We start from the raw sequence: 12500 nt of genomic DNA, 5'->3' as shown, positions 1-12500 counted from the left end.
AGTAGCCATTAGAAGATGGGTAAATTGTGGCCATGTAGGGATGCACATGGTCAGCAACAATATTCAAATAATCTGTGGCATTCAAGCGATGATTGGTTGGTATTAACGGGCCCAAAGTGTGCCAAGAAAACATTGAAAACACTGATATTCAAATGCGTGTCCTATTTTCTTACATAATTAGCTACATCATGAGCTATGAATGAACAGTGAAAATCCTGCACTTAACAATTAACAACCCAGTGACCAGTGACTCCCTCCCTCCCTTCCTCCCTCCCTCCCTCCCTCCCTCTCTCCCTCAGGACATCAGCCCCTGCTGGCATCCCTGTGTCCCTGGCCCAGCGAGCTCGCTACGCCACCTACTTTGATGTGGCTGTACTGCGCTGTCTGCTGCAGCCTCACTGGACAGAGGAGGGGGTCCACTGGGCCCTCATGTTTTACCTGCAGCGTCTGCGCCAGATCCTGGAAGAGAGGCCGGAACGCCCCTCGGAGCCCCTGATCACGCCCCTGCCACGCCCACGCAGCAGCTCCATGGTGGCCGCCACCCCCTCCTTAGTCAGCACCCATAAGACACAGGTACGGCATCTAGTGATGATCGATGAGGCAGTTATTGATTATGATTAGGCAGTTATTATGATTATGATTACTTCTTTCAACGTCATAAAGGGGTCTAGGGTTTCTCAAGGTGATGCCGTCGTTTGGCGTGTGACCGAAAACGCCACCGTTTACCTGAGTGTTTGTGTTTACCTGAGTGTTTGTGTTTGCGCGTGTATCTGACCGACTTTGTCCCTTTCCTTCCTGTGCCGTGTGGCCGTGTAGGATATGAGTCTGAAGTGCAACGAGGAGGGCAAGTCCCTGAGCTCTGAGACCTTCGCCAAGGTGTCCCTGACCAACCTCCGCCGATCGGCAGTCCCTGACCTTTCTTCTGACCTGGGAATGAACATCTTCAAGAAGGTGAGGAGGAGGAGCATGTGGAAACCCCCTCACCACATGTCTGGGAATTGGCCTGAGAGTCTCACTCGTAAAAAAAACCCCGTAAAAAACCCACCGCTGCATTGGTTCTAGACGAATCGTCAGTGAGGTTTACCTGGTTCACAGCTCGACACCTCTGAACATCCAACCCTCCCTCTCATCCGTAGTTTAAGAACCGTCGTGAAGACAGAGAGAGGAAGGGCTCCATCCCGTTCCACCACACGGGGAAGAAGCGCCAGCGGCGTATGGGCGTGCCCTTCCTGCTGCACGAAGACCACCTGGACGTATCGCCCACCCGCAGCACCTTCTCCTTCAGCAGCTTCTCCGGTCTGGGGGACGACCGGCGGGCGCTGGATCGAGGGGGCTGGCAGGCCACCATCATGGGTACGCCCAACGCTGCCACTCACTCTTGTGTTCTACTGTATCTATAGCTACATCCACTGTCGTAGTGTTGAGTCTTATATACACTCACTGAACACTTTATTAGGAACACCTGTACACCTTCTCATGGTGAAGGTGGTGTAACGGTGTGGGGAATGTTAATACCAATCAATCATCGCTTGAATGCCACAGCTTGTTTGAATATTGAGGCTGTTTTGAGGGTAGGGCCTCCCTTTGCTCTCAAAACAGCCTTAATTCTTTGTGGCATTGATTCCACAAGATGTTGGAAACATTCCTTTGAGATTCTGGTCCATAATGACGATTGCATCACGCAATTCCTGCAGATTTATTCTGGTGCACTTTCAAGCTATGAATCTCCCGTTCTACCACATCCCAAAGGTGTTCTATTGGATTCAGATCCGGTGACTGGGAAGGCCACTGAAGAACACTGTTGTTCATGAAATCAGTTTGCTTTGTGACATGGTGCATTATCATGCTGGAAGCAGCCATTAGAAGATGGGTAAATTGTGGCCATGAAGGGATACTTAAATAGGCTGTGGCATTCAAGTGATGATTGATTGGTATTAACGGGCCCAAAATGTGCCAAGAACACATTCCCCACACCATTGCACCACCTCCACCATGAGAAGGTGTACAGGTGTTCCTAATAAAGTGTTCGGTGAGTGTATATACACAGGTAAAGGAAATGTATGTTGTGCAGGGGGCATGTAAATGAGGTGATGACTGGGTACTGGGTATGTTGTCAGTGTGTTGTCAGTGGAAGTTTTCCACCACCAGTTGTTTCCTCCTGACCCTTTCCCCCTGACTCTCATTTAGGTGAGTCAGAGGAGGTACTTATCCAATCTAGATCTTCAAGAACTGAATTGTCAGCTCATTAACCCCAGCTCATCAACCTCAATCTAATTCCTAGTGATTAATTGCTGTTATTGCAGTGTGTGTGTGTGTGTGTGTGTGTGTGTGTGTGTGTGTGTGTGTGTGTGTGTGTGTGTGTGTGTTGCATATTGGGTTTTACAAGGGAATGTGAAGTGAGTGGATATGTGGTGGTCTGAGGGAGTGTGTGTTTCAACCAGAGAGAGATATCTGGATGTGTGTGTGTGTGTGTGTGTGTGTGTGTGTGTGTCTACAGGCAAGTTCACCCGGAGGGGGAGTACCGACATGACCGCCGATGCCGAGAGCCTGAGTGCCAAACACTCCCACTCCCATCATTCCCTGCTCCGGGACATGCCGGACCACTCCAACAGCCACAGTGACAACACCGTGAAAGAGGGTGAGCCTGAACAGCCGGTCAACATTAGAACACAACAGCTCATTAGAATACAACAGCTCATTAGAATACAACAGCTCATTGGAATACAACAGCTCATTAGAATACAACAGCTCATTAGAATACAACAGCTCATTAGAACACAACAGCTCATTAGAACACAACAGCTCATTAGAATACAACAGCTCATTAGAATACTACAGCTCATTGCCTCAAAGGGTTCACATTACAAACATCTTATATTCATATTACAATCACATCATCAACACAAGACAACACTGTCAAAGACAACACCAGTGGGCAGGCTTCCTTCTCTCTCCAAGCAGAATGCAGAAAGTCTTAAGTAATCCTGTCTCATCCTGCCCCGCTGTCCCTCTAGTGCGCTCCCAGATCTCCACCATCACCATGGCAACGTTCAACACCACCGTGGCCTCCTTCAACGTGGGCTACGCCGACTTCTTCACAGAGCACATGAAGAAGCTGTGCAACCCCGTGCCCATTCCCGAGATGCCCAACGAGCCGCTGGCCTGTGCCAACCTGCCCCGCAGCCTCACCGACTCGTGCATCAACTACTCCTGTCTGGAGGAGGGCGACAACATCGAAGGCACCAACAACTTCATCCTGAAGAACGGCATGCTGGACCTCACTGTGAGTGCAGCTCAACGGTTCTCCACATGGTTCACTACATTAGGTACCATCTCATGACTGTACTGACAGTGGTTCTGTCCAACCCAAATGAATGAGCACAGAAGCTACTATGGGCAAATTGATGTAGCACAAGCATGCAAAGAAAATGACTTTCCACTCGCTACTTGCAACTCCAAAACATATTCTCTAGTTGTTTATTGATCTTATTGACTCATTGACTCTGTACCAACTGTTGACGGTTGAGCCCTCTACCCCACCAGGCCATCCTGCGGGCGCTGTCTGCTGTGTTGAACCACGACATCAGCTCCCGGATCTGCGACGTGTCCCTCAACATCATCGACTGCCTGCTGCAGCTGGGGGTGGTGCCTGGCATGGGCAAGAAGCTCTCTAAGGCCGACGACAAGGAGAACGAGGAGACGCGGCCCCCCAAAGAGGGGGCCAATCAGGGGGTGGGTGGGGCACAGGGGGGGGTGTCCGGAGGCACCGGAGCAGCGCCAGGGGGAGGAGGAGGAGGAGGAGGGGGAGATGGGGGGGGAGGGGGAGGAGGAGGAGGAGGAGGAAGCGGAGGGGGGAGTGGAAGAGGAAGCAAGGATGATATCAAGAACAACAATGACAGCAAAGATAGCAAGGTGTGTACATGCATGTGATATGTTTCTTTGTTTCATCTTGAAGTTTCGTGCGGCTGTATAGGATGGCTGGTGATAGGTTCATCATGTATGTTACATATGTATGATGACAATCGGATGTCACCGTACATTGTCATGGAAAATTCCAGTTTTTTTTTCCCCCATGTCTTTCCCATTGCTGCCTCTTTTCCACACCGCCAGGAGGAAGGCTCTTCCCTGAGTGCCCACAGACTGGCCCTCACCATGCTCATCAAGATAGTCAAGTCCCTGGGCTGTGCGTATGGTTGTGGAGAGGGCCACCGAGGCCTCTCGGGGGACCGTCTGAGAATGCAGGTCAGAGACTCCAGGGCCTCCGCTGTGATGTCATCCACACACTTCCACACCACCATCTCCATATACCCTGTGGGTTTCAACAGGAGTCGCTCGACTCAAAAAAACGCCACAGAATTTCTGTTTACTCTGTGGTGTTTTTTTTGGTGTCCAGCGACTCCTGTTCAACCCACACCTTCCATTTAGCTCTAGTTGAGACTGGTACAGGCTTTTTGTTGATCTGGCATCATCTTTTCACACAGTTTTGTTTTATCTAAGACATTCTCCATCTTGGCTCTCCTGTTTCCCCTCGCCTGCAGGCCCAGAATTGCCTGACCAACCTGTACAAGCTGGACAAACTGCAGTTCCGTCAGACCATGAGGGAGTATGTCAACAAGGACTCCCTCAACAACATTGTGGACTTCCTACACGCACTTCTGGGCTTCTGTATGGAGCCCATCACAGATAGTAAGTGTGTGTGTGAGGTGTGTGTATAGTGTGCGTTGCTGGAGCAACAGCCAATCACACATGCACACACACACGGCTTCACACACCACACATTCAACCTTTCGGATTGGTAGGAAGTGATTTAGCGTAAATCACGCTAGGCTATGCCGTCCTCTACCGCTGCTATGACACTATTCACTGCTCGCAGAGCTTTTTTGAGACATCACAGAAATTTAATTTGTAGATCAGAGGTAAGTTTACTGCTGTGTCTCGGTGTGATATGTATTAGGGTTAGGGTTTAGATTCAGGGTAAGGGTCAGGGTTACATCAGGGTAAGGGTCAGGGTTACATCAGGGTAAGGGTCAGGGTCACATCAGGGTAAGGGTCAGGGTTACATCAGGGTAAGGGTCAGGGTTACATCAGGGTAAGGGTCAGGGTCACATCAGGGTAAGGGTCAGGGTCACATCAGGGTAAGGGTCAGGGTCACATCAGGGTAAGGGTCAGGGTTAAGCACAACGCCCGGGAATAACAGAGGGAGCTCATCATGATCCAGTCCACTCGGCTGACCCTGTATGGCTCTCATACCGTCCCGGGAATGCATCCCAGAGCTCTCTCTCTGTTTCCTGGCTGTCTTCTCTGTTTGTGTCTGTGTCTCCTTCCCTCCACTTCCATGTCCGGCCTCTCCTGAATCCCTCATGTCACTCTCCTCCTTCTGTCCTCCCATCCACCTTAACAAGCAAACCTCCCCCTCCTTACTCACTCATCCATTCTGTACACTTGCCAATCAGACCCTGTGTGCTCATCACATCTCTATCTAACGGCTTTATGGATGAAAAACATGAATGAAAAACATAACATGTCATGAATCTCTTATTTTGTGAGTGACAATCACATTCACTTGAGTTCACTTCTCCAATTGAACGGTATAATTGGCAAGTTACTGAACAGATGAGTGCTTTGATAATGAAAGTGCACCGGACACCCCTTTTTAGGTTAGTATGTAGTGTCTGTCTGTGTGTGTGTGTGTGTGTGTGTGTGTGTGTGTGTGTGTGTGTCTGGGTCTGTGTGTGTGTGTGTGTTCGTGCGATCACCTACATCCGAGGTGGGGGTGCCGTGTCCTTTCTGTCGCGTACATGTTTGTGCTGGCCTGACATCAACCTGTGCCCACATCTCTTCTCTTGCAGAGTACGGCAGTGCAGGTGAGAGGTCCAGGAGGGCGAAAAAACGAAACATCGGTAGATACACTATAATATGAATAACTGCCCCCCGATCAGAACCATTCCTTAGACACTGCTACCATCCCTGCACCCCTCACTCTCTCTATCCAAGGTGACAATCTCGCCTGCAGCTCCGAAATTTAGATGTTTTTTTTTTATTAAATCTGAGATCACCTGCTCTGACATGTATGCACAAACAACCTCCAAAAAGACTTGAGGGACTTCTACTTACTTTGACTTCCAGATTAGGTCCTAGATTCTAGCAGGCCTTTCGTCACTTGCATGTATAGTTATTCCGAACCCCCCAAATCCCTTTGATTTTTGCTTCTCATCTGTGCTTATGATTTTGTGCCTCTGAACCCCGCCGCCCACCCCCCACCCCCCCCGGTCCCCTGCCCCGTCTCTCGTTTGAGTTCACTTGTTTTATGTTTGGGCAGAAAACCCGTCAGAATTGTTCGACCGACCTGACTGCGCCGCTCCCTCTGTGATCTGTGGTCTCTTCCGCCCCTCCCTTGCTTCCTTCCAGATAAGGCCGGGTTCGGGAACAACTTCACCACCGGGGACAATAAGTCTCTGGCTCAGAACATGGAGGCGGTGGTGGTGGGCTGTATGTTCAAGTCTCTGATCACACGCTGCGCCTCCACCACTCACGAGCTGCACAGCCCCGAGAACCTGGTGAGCGTCCGCCTCCCGTCGAAACAGCAGTGACATCGTGTTCCCGTGGGGATTCAACGCCGGCATTAATTGTGTTCACCATGCCATATTGAATTATTAACGGGTGATTTTGAATATGTGGTAATAGACTCCTGACGAATTATACATATTTGATGAGTATTGTCGTTGGTAAGCTGATGGATATTGAATGTTCTCATTTTCATTCTAAATCACATTAAGAGTAATGGTTTCCCGGCAGTGGCACCAGTCTAGGTCTCAGCACAGAGCTTTTTCAGGTCTTACAATAGAGACCGTAATTGAGAACATGCTTACAGCATGTTTTAGTGGTGGCAAATCATTGCATGTGGTTTCTACCCCAGAGCTTGAGAGTCAGCTCCTCCTCTAGTGTGGAGCCATCACAGCTCTGTGGAGCTGGGGAACAGACAGCGGAGGCTGCCCACAAGGTGGCAGAGGATCAGACGCGTCCCATTGGCTCGCTGCAGTATGGCATGGCGGCGTGTAGCCCTCTCCCTGCACACGTGAACTGTCAAGCTGTGTGGCGTTTATTCCTCACAATGGAATTATGCACGGTTGAGTGTATTGTCTGTATTGTCTCTCTCTTTGAAATGTCATTTTCCTTTGCTTTCTTTCTTTCTTTTTTCTTTCTTTCTCTCTCTCTCTCTCTCTCTCTCTCTCTCTCTCTCACACACACACACACACACACAAACACACACACACACACACACTCTCTCCCATCCCGTCCCAAACACACACCCTCACACCGTCACACATACACACTCCAGGGCCTCTACTGTGATATCCGCCAGCTGGTGCAGTTCATCAAGGAGTCCCACGGCAACGTGTTCCGCAGGGTGGCTCTGAGCGCGCTCCTGGACAGCGCTGAGAAGGTCGCCACCACCAAGAAGCCTGAGGAGGAGAAGGAGGAGGAGATCAAACACCCCGGACCCAGGAGGTACGCCCACCACGACCAGACCAGACGGATCGCTAACCTAGAACAAACCAGTAGGGCTCTCTGAACGACAGGTTCAGTGAAAGAGAGATTAGATAGAAGAGAGAGCGAGAGAGAGAGAGAGATTAGATAGCAGGTTTGGCCAGAAGTGCTGCACTGCACTGCAAACTGAAAATGCCAGCATTTAGACCAGACCATTTCAGGTGTACTGTAGGCCTGAGGGAGGTGGCTACAGCCTGATCCAAAACTGTTAGCGATAACTTGCGAATGTGTCCATGCGCAGGTCAGAGGCGGGGGTGTCAGGGGAGAAGGGGCAGCCGACCACAGCTGCAGACGAGTGTCGCAGTTGCATCTCCAGTAGACCCCCCCAAACACCAGAGCAGTGAGTGTCTCCTTAATCCCCCCCGCCCCCCCACCCCTCCCTCCCCCACTTACCTGCCCCCCACTTAAACCTGAACACATTGTTTAGATGCACTGTCTTATTAGACACAATCTCTCTCTCTCTCTCTCTCTCTCTCTTTCTCTCTCTCTCTCTCTCTTTCTCTCTCTCTCTCTCTCCCTCTCCCTCAGTGAGGAGCAGATCCCGGGTGGTCTGTTGGGTAAGAAGGATTTCTGGAGGAAGATCAAGTTCAAGTCTCAGAGTGCGGCCAGCGACACCAGCAGCCAATCGGAGCAGGACACCTCGGAGTGCACCACCGCCCACTCCGGCACCACCACGGACAGACGCTCCCGGTCGCGCTCCCGGAGAATCTCCCTGCGCAAGAAACTCAAGCTGCCCATCGGTAAAAAAAAACGAGAGGACACTCTCAGTGTGAATTATCACTTTGTTTGTTTCATAATGTGGTACATGGCCATGCCTCATTCTATGTGTTTCACTGTAGAGATTGTGTAGCATGTTTTCTTGTGTCCCTGTATGGAACAGCTAGGCAACTTCACTCTTAACGTTGTTTCTAATCTGTGGGATTTGTGTAGGTTAAGCAACTGGGGTTGTGAGGCCAAGTCAATTCATCTGTTTCTGTGTTCTTCTTTGTCCCTAGCATGCCGTGGGAGTGTTCGCCTACCACTCACCCTCTCTGTATTACGTATGTGTGTAGCCCTGTGTGTGTGTGTGTGTGTGTTTGTGTGTGTGTGTGTCTCCTTAGTATCTATCCAACACTTCAGGCATCAGTCCTATAATGTGTCATTGTGAGTGTGTAAGTCAAAGAAGATAGCTGACGTCTTCTCTATGCTAACGTGTGTGCATTTTGTTTATTTGTGTACATACATACAGTGCTGTACGTGTTTAAGCTTATGTACTCTGTGTGTGTGTGTGTGTGTGTGTGTGTGTGTGTGTGTGTGTGTGTGTGTGTGTGTGTGTGTATTTGTGAGCTCAGTGTGTATTATTTTTGTGGGATGCGTTCTCCCTTTGCACCCCAACCCCCCAACCTCCCAACCTCCCAACCCCCCAACCCCCCAACCTCCCAACCCCCCAACCTCTCCTCTCCCTCTGATCAGAGTGTGTGTGTGTGCAGGTAACTGGTTGAAGCGCTCCTCTCTGTCTGGGCTGACTGACGGGGTGGAGGACCTACTGGACATCAGCTCAGTGGACCGCCTCTCCTTCTTCCGCCAGAGCTCCAAGGTCAGAGGTCACCACGGCATGGAGGCTTCCACAGAGATAGAGCAGTTCTATATACAGGACCACGTCTCTCACACCTGTTTGCTCTTCTATTGGCTCATGCTCTCTACAATGCTGTACTGCGATTGGGCAATTTGAGGACAGAAGCTAAATTCTGTCCGTTTAACAACTCAAGCTCACATGAAGTGAATGTATTATTGCCTTTCTAAAGCATGGAGAAACTGTAGGTTATCTGTCAGATGGACAGGTGTGTTAGTTCCATGGTCATTCTACTCAGAAAGTGACAGCGGTGTGTGTGGACTCCTCCCCTCTCCTCCCCTCCTCCTCCCCTCTCCTTCCCTCTCCTCTCTTCCCCTCCAGGTGAAGTTTACCAGTGCAGTGAAGCTGTCAGAAGGGGGCGCCGTGGAGTACGGCCGGGACGAGGAGGAGAATTTCTTCAAGCGGCTCGGTAAATGGCGGTCTGGCAGGCGGAACCCATCCAAGCTTCACCACACAGAAGAGAAAGATGGTAGACCCCCGGGGTGTCCTCTCCCCCCTCCCTCTCCGCCCCGCCTCTCTCTGTCTCTGTGTGCCTGTCCGTGCTCTCTGTCCTGTCCTGTCCTGTTTTGTCCCGTGGTCCAGCTGTGTGTGTGTCCATGCCAGCTGTGTGTGTGTACTGGCCACTGCTTGCAGTTCTCCTGGTAGATTTAGGGGGAACTCCCCCCCCCACACCCCCACCCCCACCCCCACCCCCACCCCCACCCCCAAATCCTATACCTGATGCCTTGATCAGGGGGGAACCTTCAGCAGTCAATGGGCGTTTAACCATCCACTTTTCAAGTCGGACATATTGAAAAACGTGGAAATCCCCCATTGAACTATAGTCTCATCTTCTACAGGACCGTCTTTTAAACACAATCGTTCTTTTTGTTTGTTTTGTTGTCCCTGGTTCTTCCCTCGTCACCTCTGTCCACCCCCCTACAGCCCCCCTTTACTCTTACCTCTCAGTGTCCAGCCCCCGGGGTCTGTATCATCTGCCATTAACGACCACCATGTTTAATGGCAGCCATCTCTTCTAGTCTCTTCCTCCTGGCTGAAGCGCCGGCCACAAGCACACTGACACCTTCATCACGGACGATTAAAGGGGCTGAGGTCATGACCTCTCTCTCCCAGGACGGGAACAGGGATGCAGAGAGGGATGGAGGGATGGAGGGATGGAGGGATGGAGGGATGGAGGGGAGGGTGGAGAGCTGGAGGAGGAGAGTTTAGGCTGTAAACAACAACGACGCTCTGCTGAGAAACACAATGTTCTGCTGTGTGACGCATGTTGCTCTAGCTGTCCTCATATGTCTGTCTCTTCTGTGTTGATCAGTGGTGATGTTTCGACCATGTTTCGGTCTCTGTTGCATTGAAACGCCAAACTGTCAGTATCAGCTTCAAGCAGAACAATTAGGTCAGCATAGCTTTTGTTGAACTTTTCCAGGATAACGTTTGCACACGCAGTAGCTCAATCCTTAGTGACCTTGTGTCCATCTTGTGCTTAGGGACTGATTGTTATTCATGATGGGGGTTTGAGGGATTTGGTTATTTTATTATAATTCCTTGGAATGGAATAGCCTACGGACCGTGTTCGGACCGTGTGTAGCCAAAGTGAAATAATCAAAAGTTAGGTTACCTTGGAGAAAATTATTTAATCAAAAACAACATTTACTATGTTAATGCCATGTGTGTAGTCGTGCCTGTGCTTGCTCAAAGAGGCACATTGAAACAATTTAACACTTGCTCCATCTGAATCTTGTGCGCAACACTCTCTCAAAGTGAAATATAAGCCCTTGATATGGTAGTAATTTGACGCAGGATTTATGTTTTTTGTGTTGTGTCGTGGCTTGGTATCAAGTGAAATACATGCTTAAAAATGTTGTTTTAGAATTGCATGAAATGCGCTTACAAAGTGCCACATTTGGGAAAGGACTCTGGGAAAGGACCAATAATTCTGTAATACCCTAAGTTTAGCCAAAGAAGACGGCACTATGGATAGCACTATTTAGATTTCAGGCCATGTTTTGTTTAACGGGACACTTTTCTCATGCGCTCCGGGACCTTTGAGCCTCTCAGGTCAACCCCTCTGTCGTGTTCACTTTGCGTTCTGGCACTCTCTAATTTACGCCCCAAAATGACAAAACTCTGCCCAACCGGGAGCCTGCGTGCAAAAAAACAAGTTAGATTAATTAAAAAAACAAACCTTTTTAGCTGTTGTCCTATTCCCTCCATGTACTTCCCATCATAAATGACGACCAGTTCCTCAGCTCCATTTGTCAAGTGGCTCTATGGTGCATCACATTGGAACGGAGCAGGACATCACATACATACAACACTCTCTGGGACTATCACTCACACGTCCACAAGATCATGTATGCCTTACTGGTCCGGCCCTGAACTGAACCCTAGTCTGCCTCACCCACTTGTTTTCTATTGCTCTCTCTCTCTCTCTCTCTCTCTCTCTCTCTCCCTCTCTCTCTCTCTCTCTCTCTCTCTCTCTCTCTCTCTCTCTCTCTCTCCCTCTCTCTCTCTCTCTCTCTCTCCCTCTCTCTCCTTCTCTCCCTCCTAGGTCCCCATGGGTTCCAGGATGGCCTGGCCGCCAGTCAGGAGGCCATGAAGAACAAGAACGTGGTGAACCTGGGCGCCATCCGCCAGGGCATGAAGAGATTCCAGTTCCTGTTAAATTGCTGCGAGCCGGGCACCATACCGGACGCCTCCATCCTGGCCGCTGCTCTGGACCTGGTGAGTCTCAGGACCCCCCCCCCATCGCGAACAACGGGCGAGAGGGTAGTACTCTCTTCTGATGGACAACGCCAACCGCCTCTATGCTCAACCCAGAGTAAGGAAGGGACCCGACGTGACATCTTTCCTTTCCTTCGTTCCCCCTAACAGGAAGCTCCTGTTGTGGCGAGAGCCTCCCTGTTCTTGGAGTGCGCCCGCTTTGTCCACCGCTGTAACCGCGGCAACTGGCCCGAGTGGATGAAAGGTCACCACGTCAACATCACCAAACGAGGCCTGTCCAGGGGGCGATCTCCTGTGGTGGGAAACAAGAGGAACCAGAAGCTCCAGTGGAATGCTGCCAAGCACTTCTGCCAGTGGGGGGATGTGAGTCACTGGCCACGCTGAATCAGCGACCCCTCATCTACTAGATGTTAGATACACAAACGATGTTGCGATATAACATGATATGTTCTTTGTGTGTGTCCTCGTGTCTGTGTCCTTGTTTTGGTGTGTGTGTCTGTGTGTGTGTGTGTGTGTGTGTCTGTCTGTCTGTATGTGTGTGTGTGTGTGTGTGTGTGTGTGTGTGTGTGTGTGTGTCTGTCTGTGTGTGTGTGTGTGTGTGTGTGTGTGTGTGTGTGTG

The 12500-nt window shown here is 50.3% G+C and overlaps 1 protein-coding gene across 1 annotated transcript in view; it reads left to right on the top strand.

Annotated features, from left to right (window-relative positions):
• The window catches only part of unc80 (unc-80 homolog (C. elegans)), a gene marked incomplete at both ends in the record, with an annotated part of 40168 nt that overhangs the window by 7494 nt on the left and 20174 nt on the right, over positions 1-12500 (top strand). The window contains 17 exons of the mRNA XM_083679943.1: positions 300-573; positions 817-951; positions 1137-1353; positions 2498-2638; positions 3015-3283; positions 3544-3912; positions 4111-4242; positions 4539-4686; positions 5850-5900; positions 6409-6557; positions 7340-7509; positions 7790-7888; positions 8077-8288; positions 9018-9124; positions 9482-9629; positions 11709-11881; positions 12032-12244. Coding sequence (XP_083536069.1) covers positions 300-573; positions 817-951; positions 1137-1353; positions 2498-2638; positions 3015-3283; positions 3544-3912; positions 4111-4242; positions 4539-4686; positions 5850-5900; positions 6409-6557; positions 7340-7509; positions 7790-7888; positions 8077-8288; positions 9018-9124; positions 9482-9629; positions 11709-11881; positions 12032-12244 — 3007 coding nt within the window. The remainder of the gene's footprint in view (positions 1-299; positions 574-816; positions 952-1136; positions 1354-2497; positions 2639-3014; positions 3284-3543; positions 3913-4110; positions 4243-4538; positions 4687-5849; positions 5901-6408; positions 6558-7339; positions 7510-7789; positions 7889-8076; positions 8289-9017; positions 9125-9481; positions 9630-11708; positions 11882-12031; positions 12245-12500) is intronic.

This window comes from Argentina silus (genome assembly GCF_951799395.1).
Source record: "Argentina silus genome assembly, chromosome: 11".
Taxonomy (NCBI): domain Eukaryota; kingdom Metazoa; phylum Chordata; class Actinopteri; order Argentiniformes; family Argentinidae; genus Argentina; species Argentina silus.
This window is presented reverse-complemented; position numbering and strand designations above follow the sequence as displayed.